This window comes from Porites lutea, chromosome 5, assembly GCF_958299795.1.
Source record: "Porites lutea chromosome 5, jaPorLute2.1, whole genome shotgun sequence".
In the NCBI taxonomy this organism is placed as follows: Eukaryota; Metazoa; Cnidaria; class Anthozoa; order Scleractinia; family Poritidae; genus Porites; species Porites lutea.
This window is the reverse complement of record NC_133205.1, coordinates 14,500,016-14,525,887: the sequence shown is the minus strand read 5'-3', so window position 1 is coordinate 14,525,887 and position 25,872 is coordinate 14,500,016. Positions and strand designations below refer to the sequence as shown.

Below are 25,872 nucleotides of genomic sequence, written 5' to 3'. Positions count from 1 at the left end.
AATTTTTTGCATTTTAGCGTCCTATAAATTTACCAGAATCGCCTCTCAAAGACTTACTGTAGTAAAGCATTTTGTAGTACACTCGTAGACAAGCAATGTAAGGCATAAGAGGTTGCTTGGATAAGACATCCAAAAGAAAAATTAGTTCTGTGGACCTAAACGCACATTCACAGACTGCTTATTGAGTTGTTTACAACTTTGCATTGACACCTGCAGCATGTTCATTTTTTGAAAGCGAAATCCAAATCTGATTTTGGCATTTGATTTACGGATATTTTATTTTGTCTCAAAAGTTATTGGTTTCTATATTTTGGAAGTTTTCTCTAGTCTTCTTAACAGCAGAAGAAGATTACAAGACGTAGAAACAGAAACAATCCGAAGTGAACGAGTTGAAAACCACTTATGCCTGAGAGTTCTTAGGCATGTTGAGCAGCAAGATAAACTGAATGCTAAAAGGATAATTCACGGGATTTGTTCGATATTCAGGCTTTTTCTTTACCAAATTAATACTAAATTTGTACTTACAGTCTCTCGCAGAATCCATTTCTTGTCCAGCATTCACCAACATCCCAACCATGCACCGCAAGAAAAAAAAAAAAGACAAACAAGTGCGAAGAGACATGACGACATCGTGACGCCGCAACTGCCACGCTACAACAAACTAAATTCATCGTCATCCGAAAACACTTCTGCGGAAATTCGGCCGATTTCGTGCGAGCTCGGGGTATCTTCGGATGGAGCAGATGACGTTGCTGAAAGGACTATCGTCAGCAAGGAGTAAAACAGTTTGCAAAATTCACATAGCCGACAAGAAGCGCACTGAAAACCTAAGCAAAATCTCTCTGAGAAGGCAGTCCAAACTCACCAAATCAGAACGTCTTTGCAGTATTGACGTCGTACTCTCGTACTGACTTGAACGTCCTGGTAAGCTTAATTTTCACCAGTCTTTTAATGCTGTTGACCGAGAAACATTCCGACGCGATAGAACTTAAGCATGGATATAAAGTTTATACTGACGGAGAAGATTTGTTATCTTATTGTTTAAAACGCTTTTCCGCGATCAAATTTAGATCTGGACCCAGAAATGTCAGTATCGCTTTGAAATAAAAGGATTAATTGATCTGTAATTGCAAGTGAAGTATTCTATTTTATGCATGAATAATGTTGTTTTGTTGTGCTTTTTATTTATAAATCCAGGCTTCTGTCTTCAGTTTTGCCAGTCGATCCCGTGACATACATTGTGTCGAACATAACTTTTTTTGTTATAATCTGCATTTATTGCCAGGCATGAAGCCTGTAACTTCAACCTTCTAAGATATATTTGGCGATCATGTGATTCTCAGGATATGATGCGGGAGCGAACATCAAAATCAGTCACGCTGGGCATGCCAATTTCATACCCGGCATGCCGAGCATGGCAAACCCAACTGGCTGCGGCACTGGCTGCACGATCTGCATGCCCGGCATGCCAAACCAGACGAGCAAAAACTGGGAATGAATTATCAACCCGGCGAGAGATCTGGGACCTAAGTTTAGCTAAGTCAATTTTGGGTTGCGAGGGCATGAACCCATTTTTTCCATGCCTATGACATGTAATTTCTAAGTACCAATGTTCCCTTGAATTTTGTCATGCCTAAATATATAAAATTTTCCCTCTCTCATTAATCCTCAGATTGAATGCAATTTTTACGCTCGCTAGGCATGTTCAACTGAAAATCATGCCCATACCCTCGTTCAAAGCAAAATGCTATCAAATTTTAGTTTCCAAGCCGTTATGTGTGGACATGTACTTATCAGGAATTCGTGAATACTTTGCCCCAACACTAAAGTAAAATCCCGGGAAGAAAGGCTACACTGTATATACCCGGCACAACCAAAAAGACCATCCATAAGATAAAAACATAAAAAAAGGAAAGGAAAGGAAAAATATCACAAACGTACACATTTTCTGTGTTTTAATTTATAAACTTTATTTAAAATAATTCATTTACTTGCTTATCTGTTTGTAATTTGCATATTTGTTAATGGATTTATCTATTTCCTTTTTAAGTCCCCTCACAAGAAAGTCAATTTTCTTGAGTTTCTTGGAACAAGAGAAGAGGACATTTTCTATGCCAATATTACTGTGATAGGGTGATTAAGTGCGATTAATAATGTTGAGTAAAATTTATATAACAAATTTACTTCTAAATAGCATAACTTTTATTTACAGTCTGGTAAACTCTGCTTTGATAATAAATATGTTTCCATAATAAATTATGTAATATCGCATCGTTTTGCGTTAATTAAGATATATTTCATTTCTTATGTAAAAGAGATTCTATTTTGGGAGATAAGTCGAATGATGATACGCTGTGAAGTGTCACATTTTTGTTTATAACGTTTGCTCCTCCATTATTGTTTAAATTCATGTTCTGACAAGGGTGCTGCATCTAGAAGGTTCGGTAGAGGTTTAGTGAACCCTTCCTTTCCGTTTAAGAAATAACTGATAATGGTTCCTTTTCCCTGAAAATAAAAGAGAACAACTACAGCAGCTCAATGATCTAGTATTCCAGTCAGTCCAACCAAAGCCAGGACCCATGCCAAAAAAAAATAGCTTTTCGAGAGTCTTTAAATTTCGTGATCAGGGGATAAAATGGAAAGGCATGATGCGTTTTCCCGAATACCCATTGTAAATCTGAATAATAAAAAAAAGGGATTCGTTTTTCAAAGGTGCTAGACAATGCCTTTTTACGGTCCCTGTGAACACACAAAAACTTTGACGGATTAATTAAGAGTAGCTGTTTCCAAACAATTTAATCGTGAAGTGAGAAATGTTTTAATGATGATGATGATGATGATTAGCGGGGTCACATTATTTCTCAACCAACCTTCAAAATTACAGGACCTCTCTCCTTCAAATAAAACCCTCCTATACGATCCAACGCAGCTTTGCATTCTGGGCTCACGTGAATTCTTAAGGCTGATCAACAAAGAAAATATTAACTTTTTAAATAAAAGAAGAAGAAAATCTTGTTTAAGACAACACTGGGTTTCACTCAATATAATTAACAAAAGAAGTACATTTTCATTATTCTTAATCATATTCATTAACCCAAGGTCCAGTTCAAAGTTCGAACTTTTCATGTACCGATTCTAATCCTTTTCGATTAAGTAAACGAAAAGATCAACGTTTTAATCAGTTAAGTCGCCCAACATATCTAATTTTGAGTAGACCCATGAATTAAGTTCGACTGGCCCATATGGAGCGACTTCGTTACAAACGATGAAACTCTCCATGTGTCTAACCTAATGCATAACTTACTTTATAATTTTTTTTCTCTAGCTGAAGCAATGTAGATCATTGTCAACATCGTGAAAATAATTAAATTCAAATTCGAAAACTAATTAAATTCAAATCAACCGTCGACCTTGTATGATTTGAAAAGTTCGACGTTTGAGCTGGGCCTAACTTTGATAACAGTGCACCGAATTCAATTGGGGCCGCCCAAGACACTGCTGCTTGCCCAACGAATCAGGTCACGATCCCAACAATAAAGTATACCTTGTGTAGTTCGTTATCAGATTAAAATGACAGTATCTCAATAAAATTTATATTTCAGGTGGCCCTGGTTGAGTTCGCTACAGGTGGAAGAGTCCCTTATAATCTCGTAATTAAGAGTATTCACTCACCAAGCCCAGTCGATTCCATTCTCGAGGCATAATTGACAGTATCTCCAAACAAGCAATATCTAGGCATTTTATGTCCTACAACTCCAGCGACGCAAGACCCTATAATTTAACATTTGAGGAAAAAAAAAAGTCTACACATGGTGAAAAATGTGATCAGCTTATAATTAGACTCAGCTGCTTTCTCTGATTTTTTCAAAACAACAGACGTGGTGGGTCTCTCAGTTTGAGTCAAGGCCTTGAAAAAGAATCGTGAAAGAAAACGTTTAAGTTTAAAAGCATACAAAAAATAAGTAAAGAGAGAGTCGTTTTGCTTATCAGCTTTTCTTATTCGTATTCCGGGCGTAAGCAGTAAGCATAGCCTGAGAGATGGACTAGAACAGGGTTCTTGTATTTTATTGATAAGCTTGTTTGCATATGCATAAATAACAAATCCGAGATAGAGGAATCTTATGTTGTTAATACAGGGCCGTTTTGTCGATGTGGTGAATGTACATATATTTGTATTTGAATTTGAGCCATGACGCGTGAAAATCTTTGTCCCACTGAAATTTTTGTATCTCTACAGTGGCAAAACATCTCTGAGAGAGCGCGCCGTATGCCCCTTCATTGTCGATTATCCTGAGTACAACTGACGTCAATCGTTAATCGTATGTCAATATCGGCAAGTATGCATCTTCTAAATTTGGTCAACACTAGCTGATTATGGAGGATTACCTGGAAGAGTTGAGCCACACGGAAACGGAGAAATAATGATATGTAAGATGTTTCATATTGAGTAAAAACTCTGATGAAAAAGCAAATCAACAAACCGGTATGAATTCCTAGACGCAGCTGAAGTCTGCTATTGGGTAGATTCTGGATTTTAAAGTCTCTCGTGAAACTCAGGAGGTGTAACGCCATCGTAGCTATCTCTCCCGCATGCTTGTTACCATTCCGAACAGGCAAACCAGATACCACCATGTATGCATCACCAATTGTCTCAACCTATTACCAAGAGAGGTACACTTGGAAATACATACAGGGAGCGTACGTTCCCAAGCAAAGTTGATTTCGATTCCCATAAACGAATTTAAACCTGCGATTCTGCTTCATGCTTTATTCTAGACTAGGCACCAAAAATCCCTACCCTTACCCAGACTCAGATTCAATTTTTGAAACAGCAACTTCAACTTCATACTACTGCATGGGCAATTTGCCATAAATGATACCCTTCTCTAGACCAAAATCTCCTGATTTTTTTATCCTATCCCTACCTCTATCCCATATTTTAGAGACGCTTACCTAATGTCGAGAACTTTATCGGTCAAATATCGATTGAGTTGAAAGAGTATTTGGAACAGCGCGGCGCGTACCGCAGATCGGACGTACACGATAATGCTCTCGTACAAATCGACAATTTACAAACTGAGCAGTGTGCAAAGGAGGTGTTTGTTACGCTATATGACCAGATACACTGACCTATTCGTCGTATCTGTTAAGAATACGCTATAGTAATATATTTATAGTTATATTACTACATGAGAAAATTCTGCAATTTGATTGGCTTAGAGCAGTGGTGTTTCAGCTTAATTTGAAACACCTACATGTGAAAATTACAAACCTTTTGCGGGTAGAAGTATAAACAAATAATAGCAGGATTTGTACGTGATATTTGGCATAAATACCACTCGTGATATTTCAAAATTGTCTCAAATTTCACTCGCATAACGGCTGGTGAAATTACGTATAACAATATTGAAATATCACTTGTGGTATTTATGCCAAATATCACTACAAATCATGCTATTACCTTTACTAATAGAAATATATTTTAGACTCAAACCTTGTAAACATCATGTGCATCAATTATGTTGTCAAAGCAGGTATATAACTCGTTAAGAAAATGCACCACCTGCAATTCAGACAAAAGATGAAAACTTGGTATGGTTCCCTGCATAATTATTGGCGATCAGCAATAATTATTTCCTTATTCATTCATTTACTGCCATTACCGTCCATAATTACTAATAGATATACAATCACAAATGACGAGAAAACGACTTCGAAATAATTATTATGGTTCAAAGTGCCTCAAAAGTGTTACTTTCTAAAGTGCTTTTCGGGCTCGGTTTTTAATGACTGAATGTTAGAAAAAATGTCAATGTGATGAAGAGAAGAAATTTTGTATGATTAAAGGAACCTCTCATCAGTCAGCAATATAAAAGTAATTTCACAAGCTACTTAACTATTAATTATGACTCATCCTCTCTCAGTTTTATGTGGCATCTATACGACCCAAACTCAGATTTCTCCAATTTACTTATTTCCCATAATATACCTTGTTTTCCCCACCCCACCCCCTCCTATTGTATCAAACACCCAAGAACAGTAGCCACCTCTAATCAGCCCCCCTTGGGAAAAGTAGTGCGTTCATTTGCATCTTTATTTTTTTTACCTTTTTTAGTTAAGTTTAAGTTCCAGACTTTAGCCACTTTTAAGTTTCACCTAGTGGAGTGCACATCGCGCAGTTTTTTCCTATATCGGCAGAGTTTACTTTCTTCATGGTTTACACTGTTACACAATGTACGTTTCAGTCCGTGTTTTAGTTTCATTTTCGGTTTATTTTGTCGCTTTGTAGCCGTTTTACATTTTGTAAGTTTATTTTATATTTTAATTTCAGTTTAAACCAACTATCGATTTAACAAAGTCATTAATAGCAACTTCATCGACATCCATTCTTGTTGTTGCGTTTGAATGCTGTCACATACCATAAAGAAAAGTCGCCTTCGGTAGTTACACCCCACAACCCACCCACCCCCCCCCCCCCCCCCCCCCGCCCCCCCAAAAATTGCATCATAATGTTTGCCTTTAGTGGTCCCAAGAAGAAAATTAAGACAATGCTTATGAGTGCAAAGTTTTGGGGACAAAAAAGGTGTATTATGGAAATGTGAAAATGGCAAATAAGATGACACAGATTGCTTGTATGCAAATGACCACGGCTGATCACTGAATAAACTTTGTTTGATTTCCAGTTCACGCGCTTTTGGTCAGTATTCAATTTCCGGTGTTGCGACATTTGTTAGCTACATTTTGATTGAGTGCAAAACGCGCGCATTTAGTTGATAAAACCATTTCCAGCCTCTTAAACGTTATTTAACCTCACTTGCACAAAAACGGAAAGGATGGAAGCTAACTGTGCAATAAGGTTCTAAGACCCGGCATGTAAATTAACCCCTTTCTGATTATTTTACCTGCATTGGTGTACATTGGGCGGCCATGGAAGTAAAGCCCACGATGTCACTGAAACAAATTGTTACGCTAGAAAAACTTTCAGCCGTTACAGATCTTCCTTGTTTTAGGTCGTCTGCAATTGACCTAAACATAAACAAGGACAGTGTTGGCCATAAATTAAATTATAAACTTGAACTGAAATTATTCAAAAGCCGACGAAGTGATTAGCTTTTTGAACAATCTTCAAACAACAGGGGATAGAAGGCAGAACGAAAAAAAACGGCCTAGAATTTTGAGCTCTGACAGTGAGCCTAGCTGTCAATATTTAAGCATAAGGGCTCCAGATGACGTCATGTGGCCTGGAATTACGTCGTGACTTAAACTGTCTGTCATCTCAGTAAGATTTGCCATGTTGGATTTTCATTTCGTCGTGAAATTGCCAAACGATCTGGGCCAACAAAGTACATTTACATGGCGATCAGGCTCAAAGACAATTATATCCCAAGGGTCCAAATCTAGACATAAACACGAGCTATGGACAAAAAGGATTTCTGAGTCATAAACATGCATTCAAAATCAGGGAGGCGCAATAATTTCATTTTAAAAACCGTCTTAATGAATCAAGTACAAAATGAAAAATTCTACATGTCAAACAAAAATTGAAAATACCTTAAAAACTATAAGAGTTACTGTACTCACTTTGGTAACATTTTGTAAAGTAGTTCGTCTGTTTTAGCCTTCTCGTGCGCCAGTTGCATTGTTCTCTCGTCCACAAGATGTTCAAGCTGGTCTGTATAGTTTTCCATCATGCGTATCATGTTATCAACAATGTTAGAATTCCTGAAGAAAGGAGACGCAAACATTACATCGCTCCACCATTATTTGCTTCAGAGTCAAAACGCCAACACTATTAGTTCTGAAGATACCACTATACAAATACTATATTTCCAAGATATATTTATTAAATACTATATCCCCTAGATCTTGGCCTAGTTTCACTTAATGGACTCGTCCATTTTCAGCACTCGATTCAGTGCTATGGGTTAGCCCACTTTGCAATAGGGAGGTGAGGTTTGGGGGGTGGAGCTAGCCTTACAACGTTTTCTCACGAATGAAAATTTTATAAAATCTTTTATATGAAGGAAGGGGTGATACGCTTAGCTGGGCAGATTTGGCATTAGACGAAGAACATAAATTCTGACAGGTTACGGATATGACGCAGGTAAAATATATATATAGCATCCGTCACACGAGCCTAGATCTGAATCATGACTTATGTAACAACAATTTTAATCCAGACGGGAACTGGACTGGTCAATATTTTGCACTGCGTCTAATGCTTATTTACATTGGCATTGAAGTTGTGATGAACGAAGAGACTTACTTTCCTCGATTAAGTGATTTCAACTTTGACTTTATCTCCGAAAATGTCGGCCTCATAAGAGGGTCGTTGTCCCAGCACATCTGCATCAAGCGAATGACGCCTTTGTCACCCGCTATGTCAGTCGGATATTCAGGTCTGAATTGAGGAATAAGCTGTTTTGCTACTTGTTTGATAATATCTAAAGAGGAAAAATGGTGTCAGACTTTCCAGTACGATCATTTGCGAACGTTTAAATGAGACGACTTCGGGGCTCACGAGTCTCACGAATATCCTTTGCTAAAGAAAATACTTTGTTAGGATAATAAATAATTCGTCCGCCACCTTCGGAGTTAGCCAATCCGAGCATGTGCGAGTAAAATATTCCACACTTGTGCGATGAATTTGACAATGAATTTGACAATAATGAATGAAAAGAAAGACAAGAACAAACTTTACTGAAATCATAAACTGATAAAAATATAATGGTATAAAGAACCTACCTTTGGGGCTCATATTATATGAAAAATATGGCATCTCTCTACTGAGTAGTTCGCTGAGGATAATTCCATAACTGTACACATCACCTGGTTGTGAAAATGGTAAATCTACATCCTCCCCAAGAAATTCTGGTGCTTTCCAAAAAAGTTCTAAACAGATAATAATAGTAATAATGATAATAACGATAATGAAAATGAAAATGATGATGATGACAATGATGAAGATAACATACAATTTGTTGTGTGCTAATTCCCAATGGATAATGTGCTCAAATGCGCATCACAAATCAAATTACGAATTAATAGTAAGAATTGCAAGCCTAAAATTACAGTTACATTCAGGAGCATATAAACTTGTTACCATAATTAATTTACAAAATGGGGGAGCGGTCAGCTCGAAAGATGAGGAAAAAACTGTACATTTTGCATTGATTCCACTTTAATAAACGCATGTAACAGCTTATCATCATGGACCTTCCATTGATGTTAAAACTCCGCGAGAGAAATTACTTTTGTTGTTTTAAAACTAAAATATATGAAGGACGGACTGACCTGTTTCGGAAAATGATGTACTCTGGAGCCTCTATTCAGGGGATACCCTCGGGACCAAAGCAAGTGTCCCGTTAATGGAGGTTTGGCTGGGGTTTGTTTATTATTAACCAAAAAATTTAACATTTTCTATTCTGTCTCGGAATTAGCTTCACTCATTATTTTAAATAGCTAGATAAGGTATAAAAAATCGTGATTAATTAACTTAGTTCTGCGATATTTTGTGTTGAATTCCCACAACTAGAGTACATATATGACGACAGATCAGGCGACGCAAAGGGTTCTGTTGTTTTAAAGGTTAAAGATGCTTTGGTTAATCTTTCCTTTTCAACTTTTTGCCTCTTAACGAATTTAATGCAAATTTGGGAAAGGGTGCATGAACAGTTTTTTTTTCGTTAGTTGATTATTTGAACTGTTCAAACCTCTCAGCTTACTTTGGTATTCAGTATATTCGCTAACATCTTCAGGCTTTTGACCAGACTTTAAAAGGTGCAGACCATAATCCGACACTTTACACACCCACCGGCTGTCAATCAAACACTTGGATGATCTAAGATGACCATGCACTTGTAAGGGAGAGGCATGTAACGCAGACATTCCCTAGGTGAAATTTGAAAATTGCTATCGTTAAAAAGATGCAACGATATCGCAATCTTTAATGATGGTAGTTTTCCTTTAATATTGTTGAAACTAAGAGGAACAGTGGGCTGCTTCGATTATCTTATAGTCTGATTTAGTTACAATTTATCAGTTTAACTACTAATCCTATATACAGTGACAAGGAAAATCAATTAAGGTAATATTCCTTGTTTTCTTTTCTTGAATGATGTTAAATGGGTTTTATAGCACTAAATTGAATAATTACCATGGCAATGTCTTGAGCAAAGGATGCACGAAAGAACCAGTCAAGTTTGATATTATCATTTGCCAATATTTCCTGAAAAGAAGACCACGTTAAAACGTTCCAAGGAAATCAGTCATGGTTAAAGTAAATTTAACGCTGTTCTTACTCTTTGTCACTTTCAGACCCTTTCATATTCTTCCAACCGCGTGACAGGACTAGCTCAGTCGGTGAAGCGTTAATTGACGGCACAGTGGAAAGTGGCGGCGGGGCCAGATCAACAATCAGGGTCTTAAAATAACTGACAAATGAAGGTTACCTTTGCCCCACAAACCGCTGGACTTTCCAGTAGCTCCGATGACCAGACAAATTAGGGGTCCCGTCTCCAGTAGAAGGCGTTTAAAATTGTCCTCAACTAGTACTTTCGCGCTAATTCAAAAGACAACAACTTCACATTCCGTTGGCCGCTAGGTAACCTACAGAAAAGATCACGTGATTGACCCTCCGAGTAATGACCCCTCCTGGCCGTTTTTATGACTTGTGGGGAACTTTCTCACCTCTAAGCTGCCTCTATAACAGTAGTTTGAGATTATGCAGATATTAGGACAAGTGACGCACACTCCAATGGAAGGGTTGAGGTTCGTGTGAACTAGGTCGCGTACCTTCGCAAACAAATAATAATAATTTAACTTACAATTAGTATTTTTCTGTAAGTGGAAATAAATGTCACGATTTTTTTCACTTGTAATAGAGAGTATCAAAAGCGTCTATAATCTGTCAGGCTAAACCAGAGATCTGCTCCTCTTCAAGATGATCGGTAGAACTGTGTTTGAATGCAGTGCCGCACAAAGAGCGCAGTCGCGGACGCACCTTTAGTAATGTCAAATTAGAGATCCTTCGGTAATTTAGGGCCGCTTGACTTATCGATGTTTAGTGTTGTACCTATCTAATTAAAACGTACGCAAGTGATTTATTTCACCTGTTTCAGCTCTATTAAAATGTCACGAGATAATTTGACAAAATTCTTGTGCAAACGTTTGATAGCTATCAGGTCTCCCTATAAAAAGACAAAAAAATACTTTACATTATAATCTCTTCGCATCGACAACTTACAGACAGCGTACTATTACGGACAGCTATTTTGTTCCTGGATGTTTCAGACCTCACACACTGTCATACAGAAGCCGATGTAACACGGATGCTTGCGGCGTTGTTTCTTTGCTGTCCGTTTTAACAAGTTTTTCTTTGGGGGAATTTATACCTACCGTAGAACACACTGAGCGTGCCATTTCTGGAAACATGATCTTTTGTAAAAAGAGACTGTGACAGTTTCTAGTCGAAGTACTTTAACCAGCCTGTTTCCTCGTAATGATAATAATAATAATAATAATAATAATAATAATAATAATAATATTATAATAATAACAACAATTTGAAAATAACAATAATAGTAATAATAACAACAATTTGAAAATAACAATAATAGTAACATATATATGATAAGAACAGTAATGAAATGATCAAACAATACAAGGAAGAAAAGAAAAGACCTCAAAGGACTAATTCCTCACTCCTTTACTTCCACTTTTTAGGTATCAAACTTAAACTTCAATCTCAAAAAGAATTTTTCAGTCTTAATTTTTTTCTTTAAATGATTGCATGATATTATAAAGGAAATGTTGTAAAAAGCTGTAAGGCTTTACCCTGTATCGACCGACGAGTGGTGTTGCTTGTTTCCCCGCAGTCCATTCAGTTTGGGCAGAATTTTGGGAAACGCACGAAAAGCTTTTAGCAACCTGCAACATACCGAAGAACAAGGAATAAGAAACATCGTTGTCACAACTTATTATGCAAAACGGTTACCTACGTCTTTAAACGTATCAAAACCTAGAAGGCCCTGGAGGCCAAATGCAATATCAAGTGGGGGATGTAGAGGAGGGGCAGTGGGGCTCGGAGGGCCCAATAGGCCAAACTGAGGCCGCACAGGTTGGCCAGGAAAAATTATTTTCGAGGCTTTGTGACCATCTTATCTTGGGTCTTGATGAGCGGGTCCCCTATTTAATTACAAATCTGTATCTGTGGCAATGATTACAAAACTGTCCGCTCCTGAGATCAGACTTGCAAATGATTTGAGGCTCGATACTTGCTCTTACCAATTTCTTGTTAGACTATTTCAGTATTCAGTTTACTTACCTTGCTAGCAAACCCGTTACCCACTGATAATGGTATAATTTCACTGAAGTCTATGATCCAAGCATTGTTAAAAAGATCCTTCTCGTATTTCTTGCGCCTAAAGGAACCCAGGAAAAGTCAACGGAATTTTTGAAATCAAAAATACTTCATCACATTTTATTAAAGAATGAAACATTTTAAATCGATACCTGTACAGATAGAGCGCCAAGAGAGATAAAATAACAGCAAGCGGAGAGAGAACGGCGACAACAATTAGGCGCCAGCTATCCAACTCCATTTCTTGAAAAGATATAAAGAATTAAATAGTATTTCAACCTCTTTTAGGCCGTTTGAAGAAAGATTGGCTGGTCATTGTTCTTTGGTGGGTGACAAAATGTTTCTAATCCCTATACTTCCAAGCTAATACCGCCTTGTGCCCTGGGGCTTTTTAGAATCCCTTGGAAGCGAATAATATCGAATGGTCACCTATCACGTACTTAAATGTGTACACCGCCACTGCCTCTTAAAATAAAAATATGGGAAAGAGATGTCTATAAGTGAGTAAGCGGATGTCCACAGGCTACGAGCTGTTAGATTCGTACCCGGTATAGGAAATCCAGCTGTTTTACATTGACGATACAAAATTCGTCCATTTATACTGAGATAGTCCTATAATTATTAACTTTGTTTAGGTAATTAACGGTATATACAGTACTGTGCAAAAGAAATGCAAACGAAATTTGCCGAAATAAGCGAAATTACGCGAATTTCGGCAATCAAATTGCGAACTTTCGCTTCAGACGAAAAAGCAGCGAAATTTCGCCAGCAAGGTGATTAATCGAAGCGAAATTTCTCTGCATGAGGCGAAATTTCGTTGCGAAATTTCGTTTCATTAGAACGAAGTTTCGCGTCGACAAATCTTTGTTGACATAATTGTTTACATTTTTGCTCATTAACATATGAGTTAACCCGTAGAAGATGTCGTCCTTTTTAACAAATTGGGTTCGAAAGTTGAAATTGCTGGTTAATTTGAGCAGTTTGTACAATTTACAGCTCTTTGCATTGAATACTAAAGGAAATAGCAGCAATCAAGAATTGCGAAATTGCTGGGTGGCGAAGACGCTAAGGAGGTCATATTCATTTTTTGAAAACTTTTAAGCATTTGGAAGAGAATTTCTCCGAAACTATTTGGTATACCGGGCTCTAATTTCCAGAGATAACTGAAATTGTTAATGTTCTTTCAATATTCAGAGTTTTCTTAATAAGTTGATTAGGGAATGAAACGCGTATGTTAATGAGGCAAAAACTGTAAACAAAGATTCGCCTATACGGTCTATCGACAGAAGAAGTAGTGTAAGAGAAATCAGTACTTTCACATGTTTACTAGGAATAACTACGGCCTCGTGCTTTCATCTGTTTCTCGGTGTCTCGAACCCGTGATGAAGCACTTGCTCTCGTTTTTGACATAATTTTTTCTTTAATGTCATCGATAGGGGTTAGGTTGAGGTAAGAAAAGGTTCTATATTCTCTTCCCAAGTTACACCACACTACTTTGCAGAAGTAGCTAAAAGTGAAGTTAGCAAACCTCACCAAAATTCGGCGAAATAAGCAAATTTCAGTGAAAAATACACAAACTATGAGTTTCTGATGAACAGGCGTGGCCAAATTTCTAGTGACGGCAAAATTTATCGTGCCAGATGTGTAGACCGAATAACCAAAACACTAAGTTTGCAGAAGACGACGTTTAATATATCGATGCGAGATTTTGTGTCGGTTAAGCAAAAATTCACATTTTCAGACAAATTAGTTTGTTTGGCCAGTAAACAAAATTTCGTTTCGTTAAAACTGTAATATTTCATCCGTGTGAATTAAAATTTCACCACTGACAAATTCTTACCCGCTAAAACCTCCACGCAAAAGTCAAATGAGAGCCTCATAATTCCTTTGGTTATCAAGAAAAGCGTTGCGATCGCTGAGAAAACTCCAGGGATCTGAACGATTCAGGCCATCGCAAACATTATTCGGAAACCAGCCTTAATATAGAATTTTATTCTAGACCTCAGCGAACAGCGTCACAAAGATCGCTTTCATCGCTGCCATCGTTGAAGAGCCTCTTCCATTTATTTGTTTTCGATCGCCGAACTTGAAGAGTTAGTTAACGGACAGATTTCCATATAATGTTTCTTTGTGTCACTCCAGGGAAGGGTTGCCTCTAAAGCATAACAAAGCTACTTTTAAAACTACTGCAAGCTGTTTAATATCAGAGACAACTGGGTGTTTTGGCCCATTTAAGGACTTTGAGATTCTTTTCAGGGAACTCCCATACAAGAGTTTCAAAAGTTCTAAGGGCTCCTAGCATTTACGTGTATATTATCTTGTTACCTTTACAGGGATCAAACAAACACTTCGGCTCATCATCAGGAATTCTGGTCGAGCCCCCCGGCCAAACGACCTTTGCTGTGTACTGCTTGACCTCAGTTCCGTTAACGTTAAGCTCCAAAAAGGGTAAATTTGAACTGCTTTGAATATTTTCAAATACGAAAGCCGGCACTCGATTTCCTCTCTTATCTATCATGACAGGTCCTGACATCCCTGCAAAAGTGAATGATACTTTCAGGTTATTGAAATTGACCCATGAGATAGGAACCACTTGTTCTGGTAACGGCTGGTGGCTACTTTTACAGTACAATTAATCGGAATTACTAAAAGACACGTGTAGTGGTAAAGGGTCAAGCAATATTTACCAGTGAACAATGGTTTAGTCGTCATGACATTTCTCAAGATTTCTGTACCGTTTGATTTGTTTTTGCCATCAGTGATAGTACGGTTCAGTGCATGTGCATAGAGCCATACAGCGTCATAAAGGTAAGGCGCGGTCTTGGCTGCCTGTTTCCTCGAAAGGAAAAAATCAAAATAAGGAAATATCTGTGGTATATTATCAGGATCAATATTGTTAGTAATAGTAATGATAATAGTAAATGATGATGATGATAATGGTAATGAGAATTATAATGACAATACCAATAACAATGACAAAGACAATGACAAAGATAATGAAAATGACAGCGATAATTGCAATATGGTAATGACAATGGCAATGATAATGATAATGATAAGACAATAATAATGATAATGATGACGATAATGATAATGATAATGATAATGACAAGGACAGTGACAGCGACTGTGACAATGATAATGATAACGATAATAATAATCATAATACCAAGATAAGTTTGAGAAAGGAGTTTACTTTCTGAGTAAGTTGACCTGAACGGCCACCCTTTCAAAATAGTCTGACTCAAGTGGTGTTCAGAAATGTAACTAAAACTCAAGGCAGTAAGTTTTGGAAAAAGTAGAGTTACGTTATTTTTATGCTTTTCATACCTGCGAACTACCAAATTCTATCACAAGGAATATAAATTGAATTAAATTAACATTAATGACCAATCCTTAACTTTTATTTGGTTCGATTTTATAATGCGGAGCCCAAGTGTTAAATTTGTTTCAGGGATTTACTTTTTGAAAAAGTTACAAAGGCTAAACTGCATTAGATTCAGATTCAAACGAACTGTCTTTGCCACTGATTAATTTACCATGAAAGGGGTTTTCAACTTAATATGTAAATACCTGGATTTTTAAAACCGGGTTAGCAAAGAAATCAACTCATTCTGCTACTTGGTAATTTAAAACAATAAAAAGTCATTCAAACGCCAATTAAAAGCCTTTATCTGACGTCGGGCAGTAAGTTAGTGCTCCCTAGAAGTATTTCAAGGAGTCCAAATTGAAAATGACGCAGTAATCTGACGCCGGGAAGTCTCAAACCGATGTCATTTCAGTCTGGAAATTTTGAAGTTGAGGAAACGGCAGTCAAAGAGTGCCTGGTTATAGCTAGGAAGACACTACCTTTTTCGCTGTGCGATAAACGACAGAATTTCGCATGGAACAGGTAACAAACTGATTGACACATAGACATGGGTTGGGGGGGGGGGGGGGGTTGGGGTGACAAAAATTCGCGAAATTCTGTCTACAGCCACTTCTATACAAATCTCTAACAAGAAAACAACCAAGGAAAAAGTACATAAGCAAGGAACACAGTAAAAAAGCTGAGACAGGGGAAGTTGAGGGAAATTACAAAATGTTTGCTAATCCGGTTGTCATAAATCCAGGGAGATATATATTTTTAAAATAACGTTCTGTTTACCCTTGAAGAAGCGGAGTGACTTTGGTATTCTGGAATTTTCTTTAGTCCATTATTCAGCCATTTTGTCAGATTATGTAGCTCATCGGATCTTGGCTTCTTGACAGACAAAGTTATTAATCCTTCAAATGACTCCAGCGTTTCATTCCTATTCAATGACGGTGACTGGTTTGCTAAAGACGTCGCTAGATATTCTGAGACAAAAAAGTCTAAAGTGATAAACGCGTAGTCGCCGTTTAACATTTCAAGCGTCCTAGCTACCATCAAATGGCGCATCACTTCACTTATGGAGCCCAAAATGAAGACAACTACAACAAAAGGAATAAAAAAAAAAACAAGTTATTAAATTTAAAACTAGGCTACAGTGGCGGTCACTGTAAATTTGATTTTAAGAACCTTCTGAGAAGCTGTTATTACCCAAAGTGCATAGGGCATAAACTTTTTCTTGTTCTAACTGGAAGTTAACTTCACAGTGAACACTGATCCGTCAAAGAAGGCAAGGTGAATATATTCTTAGCCATGTAACGGGCTGTGAGTCAAAATTAGGAAATTGTGGGGCTCCTTTTGAAGGTTAAACCATTTTTTTGTATTTCCTTAGATGCTTGATGCAAAGTGCAAAACCTTGTTGCGTGCATTAACAAGCACAACCAGCTCGGCGTTCAATTTCACTATTGATCAAGCCTGTGTAATGACTCAAGGAAGCACCTAATAGCCTGGCTAGTTTGGATCTATATCGTTACACATCTTAGCATATCATTCTCCTGTGCCTATCTTAAAGCCATCTACCTGGAATATCGCATTTTTTGTCTTTAAAAAAAAGCCGTTGAAGCCTCTTTGAATCTTGCAAGTGTAACCGCCTTACTTTTTTAATCTTTAGAGGTTCTTAACACTACAAATAAGGATTACCTCGAGCATTCTCCGCGGTCTCTTGCAGTACCATCTCAATCTCTGCCTGTCTACGTTGAGCTGTTATATCTCCGGTCAATTTATATACATTGAAATAAGAAACGGTTACGTTGTTTTCTTTAAAAACGTTCTTTAACTCAAAGGCAACTGGGGTCCAAATCTTTGTCGAAGAGTCGTCTGTAGCAAGTATGGCTGCTCTTTTCCACTGAAAGTGTAGCATGATTGTTAGTAGAAGCGATGGTGTAATTTGTGAGTACGTCCGGCTAAATGGTTGAGTTCTGGCAAATGTTGAGTACTTTTCTCTATCCTCTAGCTCAGATGACGAGCAAGAGAAGGATATTATTGGTTTATTCCAGTACTGTGCAAGAAGTCCAGCTGAAATACATGCTCTTGAACATCCGGGACCAATATAGGCATCTATGGAAGCTTGGGAGTGCATGAGGTCAGCAGCGATCCCCGCAGCTTTCACTGAGTTGCATCCACTGTCCTGAATCACATACGTCAAATTCAGACCAGACAGTATAGTGCTATCTTTGTTAATATCGTCAAAGGCGGCTTTAACAGCTGCTCTAATGCCTTCTCCTACACTAAATCCACCATTCAATCTTGGTGTTATTGGCACCAGGACGCCTACACGTACTTGCTTGGGTAAGTCGGCATCACAGCACCAAATTAAGAAAATAACGAAAACCAGTTTCATACTGTAGATCAGTCTAAAGTTAAAAACAATAACGTTAATACAATAAAAGTAGTCCTTGAAAATTGAAAGAAATTTCGTTAGACAATTAAAGTAGCTAGGTGCCCAGAGATTGGAGAATAGCGATAAAGGAAACAAAAAGCTCTTTAAAGCAATGTAATACAGAAAATGACCTGTTAATTTGGCTAACTGGCCTTTTTTGTCTTAAACTGAATGTTGCGACACGTTCTGCTAAACATCTGTGAGGAATAGCGCCTCGGTGGCCTCAACGAAATGTAATTGTCAAGACGTATGGATTTCAGACCCCTGTTTGTAGAATGACCGCTCATGATCAAAATGTTCGGTTTGGCAAACACCCTTATAAAAAAATATACCTTATTCGATACTCAATTGGAAAGTGATAAAAAAAAAAATTAAGGCTTTATAAAGCAAACGTGTTTGGAGACACGGAACTCAGCGATTGAAACTTGAAAGAACTGCATTATACTGCTTACCGGAACGTGACTGGAAATGTCGTGACATTCATTTAAACCGGATGTGACTCTTTTAGTATCGCATCAGTGTTATCCTTTTTTGATTGACATTTGAAATCGGAGTAGCTGACACAGAGAGTAGTGCAAAATTACCTTTTGTTGAGATTGGTCGGAGAGGAAAATGTACGAGCGGATGATGATTTAAATAAAAGAAGGATTTACGATTTAAGCGAGCTATTTTGTGCTCCACAAGTTCGGTACAAAGTGGTGCCGAGACCAGGATACTGCGGACTTCTACTGGTTATTGCACAACGAGTAAAGGAATTCGAAAACATGAGCGACGGCGAGGAAAGCGCAGACACGCGGCACATCTGTGAGGACGAACAAAAACTAGAAAAAGAAATAGACAAGGAAATACACAAACTCAAGTCCTTTCTGGTCGAAACGGACGAGCTAATTAAGCTAAGGGATTACACAGAAATGAATATTGCCAACAGACGAGCAGAGAAAATCGTGGGCACGTTATCGAATCTTATTTCGCAAGTAGAGGAATTAAAAATAGATCGTGGTGTATCTCCTCGATCGGTGAGACAATGGAAGAAGGACGTGAAGGCCAAGTATTCCACATTTCTTGTGGACAAAGAAGAGCTTGCGAGGTTCTTAAATAACAGACGAGAGGAAAAAGACGAGGAGATGGAAAGGAAACGATTGGAAGCCAAACAAGAACAGCAGCAAGAAGAGGAGCGCCGTTTAACTGAGTTAGGTTTGCGACAAGAAGAGCACGAACAACGTACGTGGGAGGAGAAAATTGATGCAGAATTACAGGTGACGCATCAACGGCTAGAGCTGGAGAAAGAAGCCCGTTCAACCACAGCAAAACAGCCCAAATTGATGATAACACCTTTCAAAGGAACGCCCACCGACTGGGTTAGATTCGAGAACATGTTTATCACACAAGTCCGCAACACATCGATCAGCGCAGAAGAGAAATTCGGCTATCTGTTGGAAATGGTTAATCCAAACGTACGAGCAAAGATAGCAAACCTAAAGCCTGGTGAAACTGGCTACAAAAGACTGAAATCTGAGTATGGCTAGAGCAAATTTGGTGTGAACGCACAAGAAGAGCGCACGTAGAAGAAATAGTGAACCTCCCTGTCGTCAACAGATCCAATTACTTGAAGATTCAGGAATTTTACGAGAGTGTGAGCAGAAATTACGATGCTTTGCTGACAATGGGCGAGGCCGACATGCTTAGGGGAATTCGTGATGTCCACTCTTGACAAAATACCGCAGCTGAGGACAGATATTGTGCGCACCGACGAAAATTGGGAGAACTGAGATATGGAGGTCTTGATAAACAACCTTCGGCAGTGGTTGAAAAGACACAAAGTAGATAATGCACCCAGAGACAGTGGAGGTGTACGACCGAAAAGAGAGAAGCATTGGTATAATAAGGAAAAGGGAGACCCGGTCTGTATCTTTTGTGAGGAAAAGCATTGGGGAGACGCATGCGAAGTCGTTAACACAATAGAAGCAAGAAGACAGTTCTTCCAAGAAAAGAAATTTTGTTTCAAATGTGGCCGCGCAGGACACTAGGGGAAACAATGTCAAAGCCGAGAATGTTTCAAGTGCAAGTCAAAGCATCATACAAGTTTTTGTGACAAGGATAAGAATAGACCACCCGGTGAGACAATGGAACTGTCTTAACAAGCTATTCTCCTTCAGCCGATGAATGGTCCATACCAGCCATAATTCCTATAAAGATAAAAGGAGAAGCTTTTTGGGCATAACTGGACACTGGAAATGGGGGGAATTTTATTACAAGCGAAGCGGCCAAAAGGTTAAATCTCAAGGCTGAACGTCACGAGGTAAGAGAGATTCCCACCGTAAACGGCTCAAAGAGACAATCTATGCCTATCTTTAACCTCTTAATTGAGTCACTGGATGGAAAAGCGAGTGAGAAGATTCAGGTAACTGGAACGAAGTTGCGAGACTTCACAACCGTACGAAGACCGGATATAAACAAGTTAAAGGAGCAGTACCAGCATACTAAAAACAACAGGTTCTAGAATCAGATTGACGACAAGTACCCTATACACGTGATTTTGGGAGACAGTAACTATTGTCGAATAAGAACCGAAGAAGTATACAAGGGACAGCCGGGAGAGCCAATTGTGGAAGGAACGACCTTTGGCTGGGTAATCCATGGTGGGAACGACTCAGATAGCCAGAGCTTCTTCAGCAGAGATACAAGCGACTATAAGCGGCTTTACAGCCTGGACGTCTTGTGGGTCAGGGACAGAGGTGAGGATGACGAGCTTGATGTCTACACGGAGTTCAAAGAGAGCATAGGAAGGAAGCACAAGGGAAGGTACGAGGTAAACATTCCTTGGATACCGGAGGCAAAACTAGATGGAACCAATGAAGAACAAAGCCGGAAACGCTTACGGAACATGGATATGAAACTAAGACAAAAGGAACAGTTAAAGGCTGAGTACACGCATATAATTGAAGAAGAGCTAGAAGAAGGGGTAGTTGAAAGAATCCCAATCAAACCAACGGGGAAACGAGTATTCTATTTGCCACATAAGGCTGTCGTTCGAACAGAAGCTGTCACAACCAAAGTCAGAATGGTGTTTGATGCCAGTGCCAAACCTCATTCCCTAGCTGCAAGCATGAATGCATGAACACTGGCCCATCCCTCGAACCCCTTCTGTGGGAAAGAATGATTAGATCAAGAATGTCTGAGAACCTTCTGCTGGGAGATATCAAGAAAGAATTCCTACAAATTGTAATAAAGGAGGAAGACAGGGACGCTTTCCGGTTTCTTTCACCCTACACGGAAAAAAGGAGCATCTGCGATTTGCAAGGGTGCCATTCGGTGCAGAAGCCAGTCCTTTCATTTTAGAGCCACTCTGCGATACCACATTGACCAACAGCTGGAAAATTTTGCGGAGACGGTAGAAGAGTTGAGAACTAACACTTACGTAGACAACCTTATGAAGACAGGAGGACAGATTGAGGAAATGAGGAAGTTTAAAGAAGAGACTACTCACATACTAGAAGATGCCAAGTTCAAAGTGCGCAAGTGGGAGTCAAACTTAACAGAGTTGGAAGATAAGAACATGCCAAACCCCAGCAAAATACTAGGGCAGGTTTGGGACAAGGAAGACGACACTTAAGAAATCAAGATTCCGCCATTCAGTAACGAAAGAAAACACAAAGAAAACCATCCTTAGTCACCTTGGAAAAGAGTATGTTCCGCTAGGCATCCTATCCCCTACCATGGCTCAGGGAAAACGCATCTACGGGGAGGCTTGTGATGAGAAATTGGGATGGAATGCAGTGGTGTCTGAAAAGCTAGGGAAAGCCTGGTTGAAGTTGATAGCTCAACTCTGAAGTGTAAAGGTCCCTAGAAGCCTTGTTAGACAGTGTAATGAAGTCAAATCTATTGATCTCCACCTTTTTGCCGACACAAGCAGCCTGGCCTGTTCTGCAGTAACAATAGCCCTAGTTAAGCAAGATACTGGCACAGTACAAGGAGTAGTGACCTCGAAGTCAAGAATCTCCAAGATAAATGCTACGATGCCCAGACTAGAGCTGGTGAGAGGACACATGGCAGAAAACATGGCCAATAACGTACGACACGCTCTAACTAGGTGGCTCGTTGTTTCCATCACCATATGGATGGACGGTATAGTGGCACCCTATTGGCTGATGAATCCTGGAAATAATTGGAAGGTGTTTGTGGCAAATCGAGTCCGGAAGATAGCAACAGTAACAGAGAAGCTCAATATGTCTTGGAAATATTGCCCAACAGACAAGAACATAGCCGACCTAAGAAGTAGAGGCGCGTCGGTGGACAAGATGGAGGAAGGTGTTTGGTTCACTGGACCCGGGTGGTTAGAGCACGAAGAAAAATGGCCAGAACAACCAACAATAGCGCATTTAACGGGGGCAAGCGAGGAAGAAAAGCCACTGAAAGAGGTCGTAGCGAGCGCTGGAACACAAGCCTTACGAGTGGGATCAGTTGTTGAAAGGCAAACCGTACTGGACTGTACTGAGAATCACTGCCTGGACCATAACATTCAAAGATAACACGTTGACAAAGAAACAGATGAGGAAAAGCGGAAAGGGGCGTTGTGCAGAAAAGAATTCCGCAAGAGACAGAGACACCAGGGTGGAGGTTGGTAGAAGATAAAGAAACGGCGTACTTAAGTGCGTTGGAAGGATTCCTGGTTACAGACTAACTTACCTCGAAGATTGTCTTTTTACACAGAAGTTAATCCAACATCTTCACTTAAAGATCAAACATTTGGGAGTGGCCAACACTATGGCAGAAATAAGAAAAGAATGGTGGATTCCAAAACTAAGATCGAAAGTGAAGAAAATGGTCAACACGTGCAACGTTTGCAAGGTTTTCAGCACGAAACCTTATGGAGCTACAGCAACAGCAGACATGCCACAGTTCCGCATGGAAGCCAGCAGACCCTTTGAGACTACAGGAATAGATTTTGCAGGAGCTATCGCTGTCAAGATCACAAAGAAGGAGCAGGGAAAGTGTTGCATTTTGCTGTTTACTTACGCCAAGTCGTGAGCGGTACATTTAGAATTGACAAAGACCCAGACGGCAGTAGAATTTCAGAGAAAGTTAAACTTGTTCATAGCCAGGAGAACAAGGCCCAAGGTCATGATATCAGATTACGCCTCAGTATTCAAGTCTACAGCAACCTGGATGAAAAACATCAGGAAAAGCGAAAGGTTACATGCCTACCTGGCCAGACAAGACATAAACGGACGATTCAACTTATCGAGATCCCATTGGCTGGGAGGCACGTATGAACGTTTGTTCAAGGACGTGAAGAAAACCCTTCACAAGAGACTAGGTCGGACACACCTTACTTTTAAGCAACTCGAGGCTGTGTTTATCGACGTCGAGAAGAATTTGAACAACTGGCCCTTAGCCTACCTTCACAGCGACGGAGGGGAGGAACAAGTGTTAACTCCAAACATTTTGATGCTGGGGCAAAATGCCCACCCCATTGAGGGAGAAGAAGATGAAGAAGAAACAAGTGCATTTAGCAAGCGGCTGAGGGAGGCTAAAAATCATGCTTGGAAGAGGTGGAGACACGAATATTTGAGGTTAATATCCACCACTAGCCACCGACACTGAGGAGAATACTTGTTTTAGTATATACTAAAACAGTGAGATAATTGAGCACAAAAATGATTATTTTTAACTCATTTACTGTTGCCAACGATTACAATTTTGGCGCGCGATGACCGAACGGCCGCGGTCGTCGCTTTTTCTTGCCGACAAATAAGACTTTTGAAGGCATTTGTTTAGCTCCTGCGGGGAAGTTTCTTCCAAAGGAGTTGTGAATTCTTTTTGTATTTAAAATCAATCTGTAAAAAAGATCATTAAATTTAGTTTTTAAGATTATTTATGAACAAGTCAACTAAATATATAGTAACCCAAGACTTAAGATTAATTTGCATTTGTAAACAAAAAACTTTTTTACCGGTTTTATCGATAAATTCAAGTCAAAAAGACAAAGCTTTACCTGTTAAAACTTCCAAACCGAACTTCGTCACCTTCTTCATGTATTTCGGGAACAGCTTTCTTGATTAGTTGTTAAAGTTCTTTGCTTGTAACTTGCTCGTAACGTACGCGAGTTTGGCGTCGCTCGCTCGGAGGAACTAGAGGTGAATCAGTGAATAGTGCAGGGTATTCACTGATTGAGTAGCCAATCAGAGCGCTCGAAAAACACTATCCACTGTTTTAGTATATTATACTAACTAGTAATATCCAAACGTTATTCAGTGTTCGACGTTTTGTTAAGTAAGTAACTGCTGAAATGAGGAATATATGACTCAGCAAAATTGCAATCAATAAAATTTACACATTAGGAAGACTATTGGTCTTGATATACTATTTCATAATAGTGCACTTCCCAGTTTCTCAGTTCCCATGAATCACAATTGACTGAAGAGATGTTTATCGTACTCCTTTCTTTTACGTGGGTGGCGGTGGAAAATATACCTCCGCACCCACATAGATTTTCTTTTGTAGATTTTTCATCAGGGGAATAATAGCCTTATAGGAATAATAACTTCCTCATTATCATTATTATTTATTTTACTTTGAATTTTATTCCTACAATGTAGCTTTTTTTATTTGACGAAAACACAGTCCAATGGATGGAGAGAAACTATACCTGGCGTACCTACGACTTTGAAGGTATACTTCATGACGACGCTTATTCACAAAATACAGTTCAGTTCGAAAATGTTGTTTTGGTAAGAATTCTCTTTCATTTCACCTGGGAAAAAATAGAGATATAAGTCCTTGGTAACAGGTGCTTGAATTACGTTTATTTTTGTTGTTAATTTTGTAATAGTTTTTTGGCATAAACGTGATGAACACGAATGATGATGGGTTTTTCTCTTTTTCCTAAAGAACACACTAATTATCTAAGATAACCTTACCTTTATACATATAAATACATATAAAATAACTACATTATGAACAACATCGTCTTTTGCGTTTTGAGACAAGATTTAACTAAGCACAGTTGACAGATACAGCAATTGATGTATTTGTAAATACATTGCTTAAGTGCAAATTGAAATTATCAGTTGTAAGCATCAGGTAAAGCAGTTGACTGCGACAACCGATTACTCAAGGAAATATAATTTTCCAAAATGTTTCAAGTACCCTACCTTGACGACGTCTTGTTATGTTCTTTTCTCTTTCGAGAAAGGAAAATTATGAACCTCAGATGGATTGACTACAGTGAACAAACCAATATTGCTCCGCAAATCTGCAAGTCATATTAAAGAAGGCGGTGGGTGTCAATTAAAGTTACTGATATCTAAACATGCTTGTGTCAATTGTAAGTCTTGTCGATTGCAGTAATTTTCATCTTTAGTGAAGGGAGAGGTTCGTGTCAACTGGTTGAGCGGTATTTGGCGGACCTCCGAAGAGTTTTTGAAGAAGGGCGTATCTCTTTTAAAAGTTTGTTGAAGAGGAAACGATTGCATTATTTAAGGGAGGTTTCAATAAGATTTACAGGTGTTATTCTGCGAATTCATTTGCATGGGTAATTGTGTTTTTCAGTTAATATTTATTAGCCTGGCGTAACTAACCTAGAATACTCTGAGTTGGAGTAAACTTCAAACTTAAAAAGTAAAAAGAAAACTCATCTTGATGATGCATTCTCTAGTTTTCAGACAGTCAGAGTACCTCATTTGTATGGCTATGATGAATTCAATTTCCACGTACAACCGG

At 38.7% G+C, this 25,872-nt stretch overlaps 1 protein-coding gene across 1 annotated transcript; it reads right to left on the bottom strand.

Annotated features, from left to right (window-relative positions):
* Window positions 1–1,821: 1,821 nt before the first annotated feature.
* On the bottom strand, window positions 1,822–24,899 carry LOC140937940 (atrial natriuretic peptide receptor 2-like). The gene is made up of 21 exons (XM_073387501.1): window positions 24,809–24,899; window positions 17,412–18,124; window positions 16,509–16,813; window positions 15,049–15,190; window positions 14,687–14,896; window positions 12,514–12,604; window positions 12,326–12,422; window positions 11,836–11,928; window positions 11,112–11,189; window positions 10,690–10,794; window positions 10,157–10,228; window positions 9,726–9,891; window positions 8,746–8,892; window positions 8,267–8,444; window positions 7,582–7,722; window positions 6,903–7,026; window positions 5,495–5,563; window positions 4,482–4,656; window positions 3,673–3,771; window positions 2,871–2,962; window positions 1,822–2,505 (listed from the first exon to the last, which is right to left on the bottom strand). The coding sequence occupies exons 2-21, from the start codon at window positions 18,109–18,111 to the stop codon at window positions 2,395–2,397; spliced, it is 3,195 nt and encodes a 1,064-aa protein (XP_073243602.1). The 5' UTR covers window positions 18,112–18,124; window positions 24,809–24,899; the 3' UTR covers window positions 1,822–2,394.
* Window positions 24,900–25,872: the final 973 nt, after the last annotated feature.

Coding starts and splice junctions, on each gene's coding strand:
- LOC140937940 (XM_073387501.1), bottom strand. CDS start 18,111: ATGAAACTGGTTTTCGTTATTTTCTTAATTTGGTGCTGTGATGCCGAC. Junction 8,893..9,725: donor CGAATATACTGAATACCAAA/GTAAGCTGAGAG, acceptor TTATCTGTTTAG/AACTTTTTTGGAAAGCACCA. Junction 4,657..5,494: donor ATGCACATGATGTTTACAAG/GTTTGAGTCTAA, acceptor TCTTGGTAATAG/GTTGAGACAATTGGTGATGC.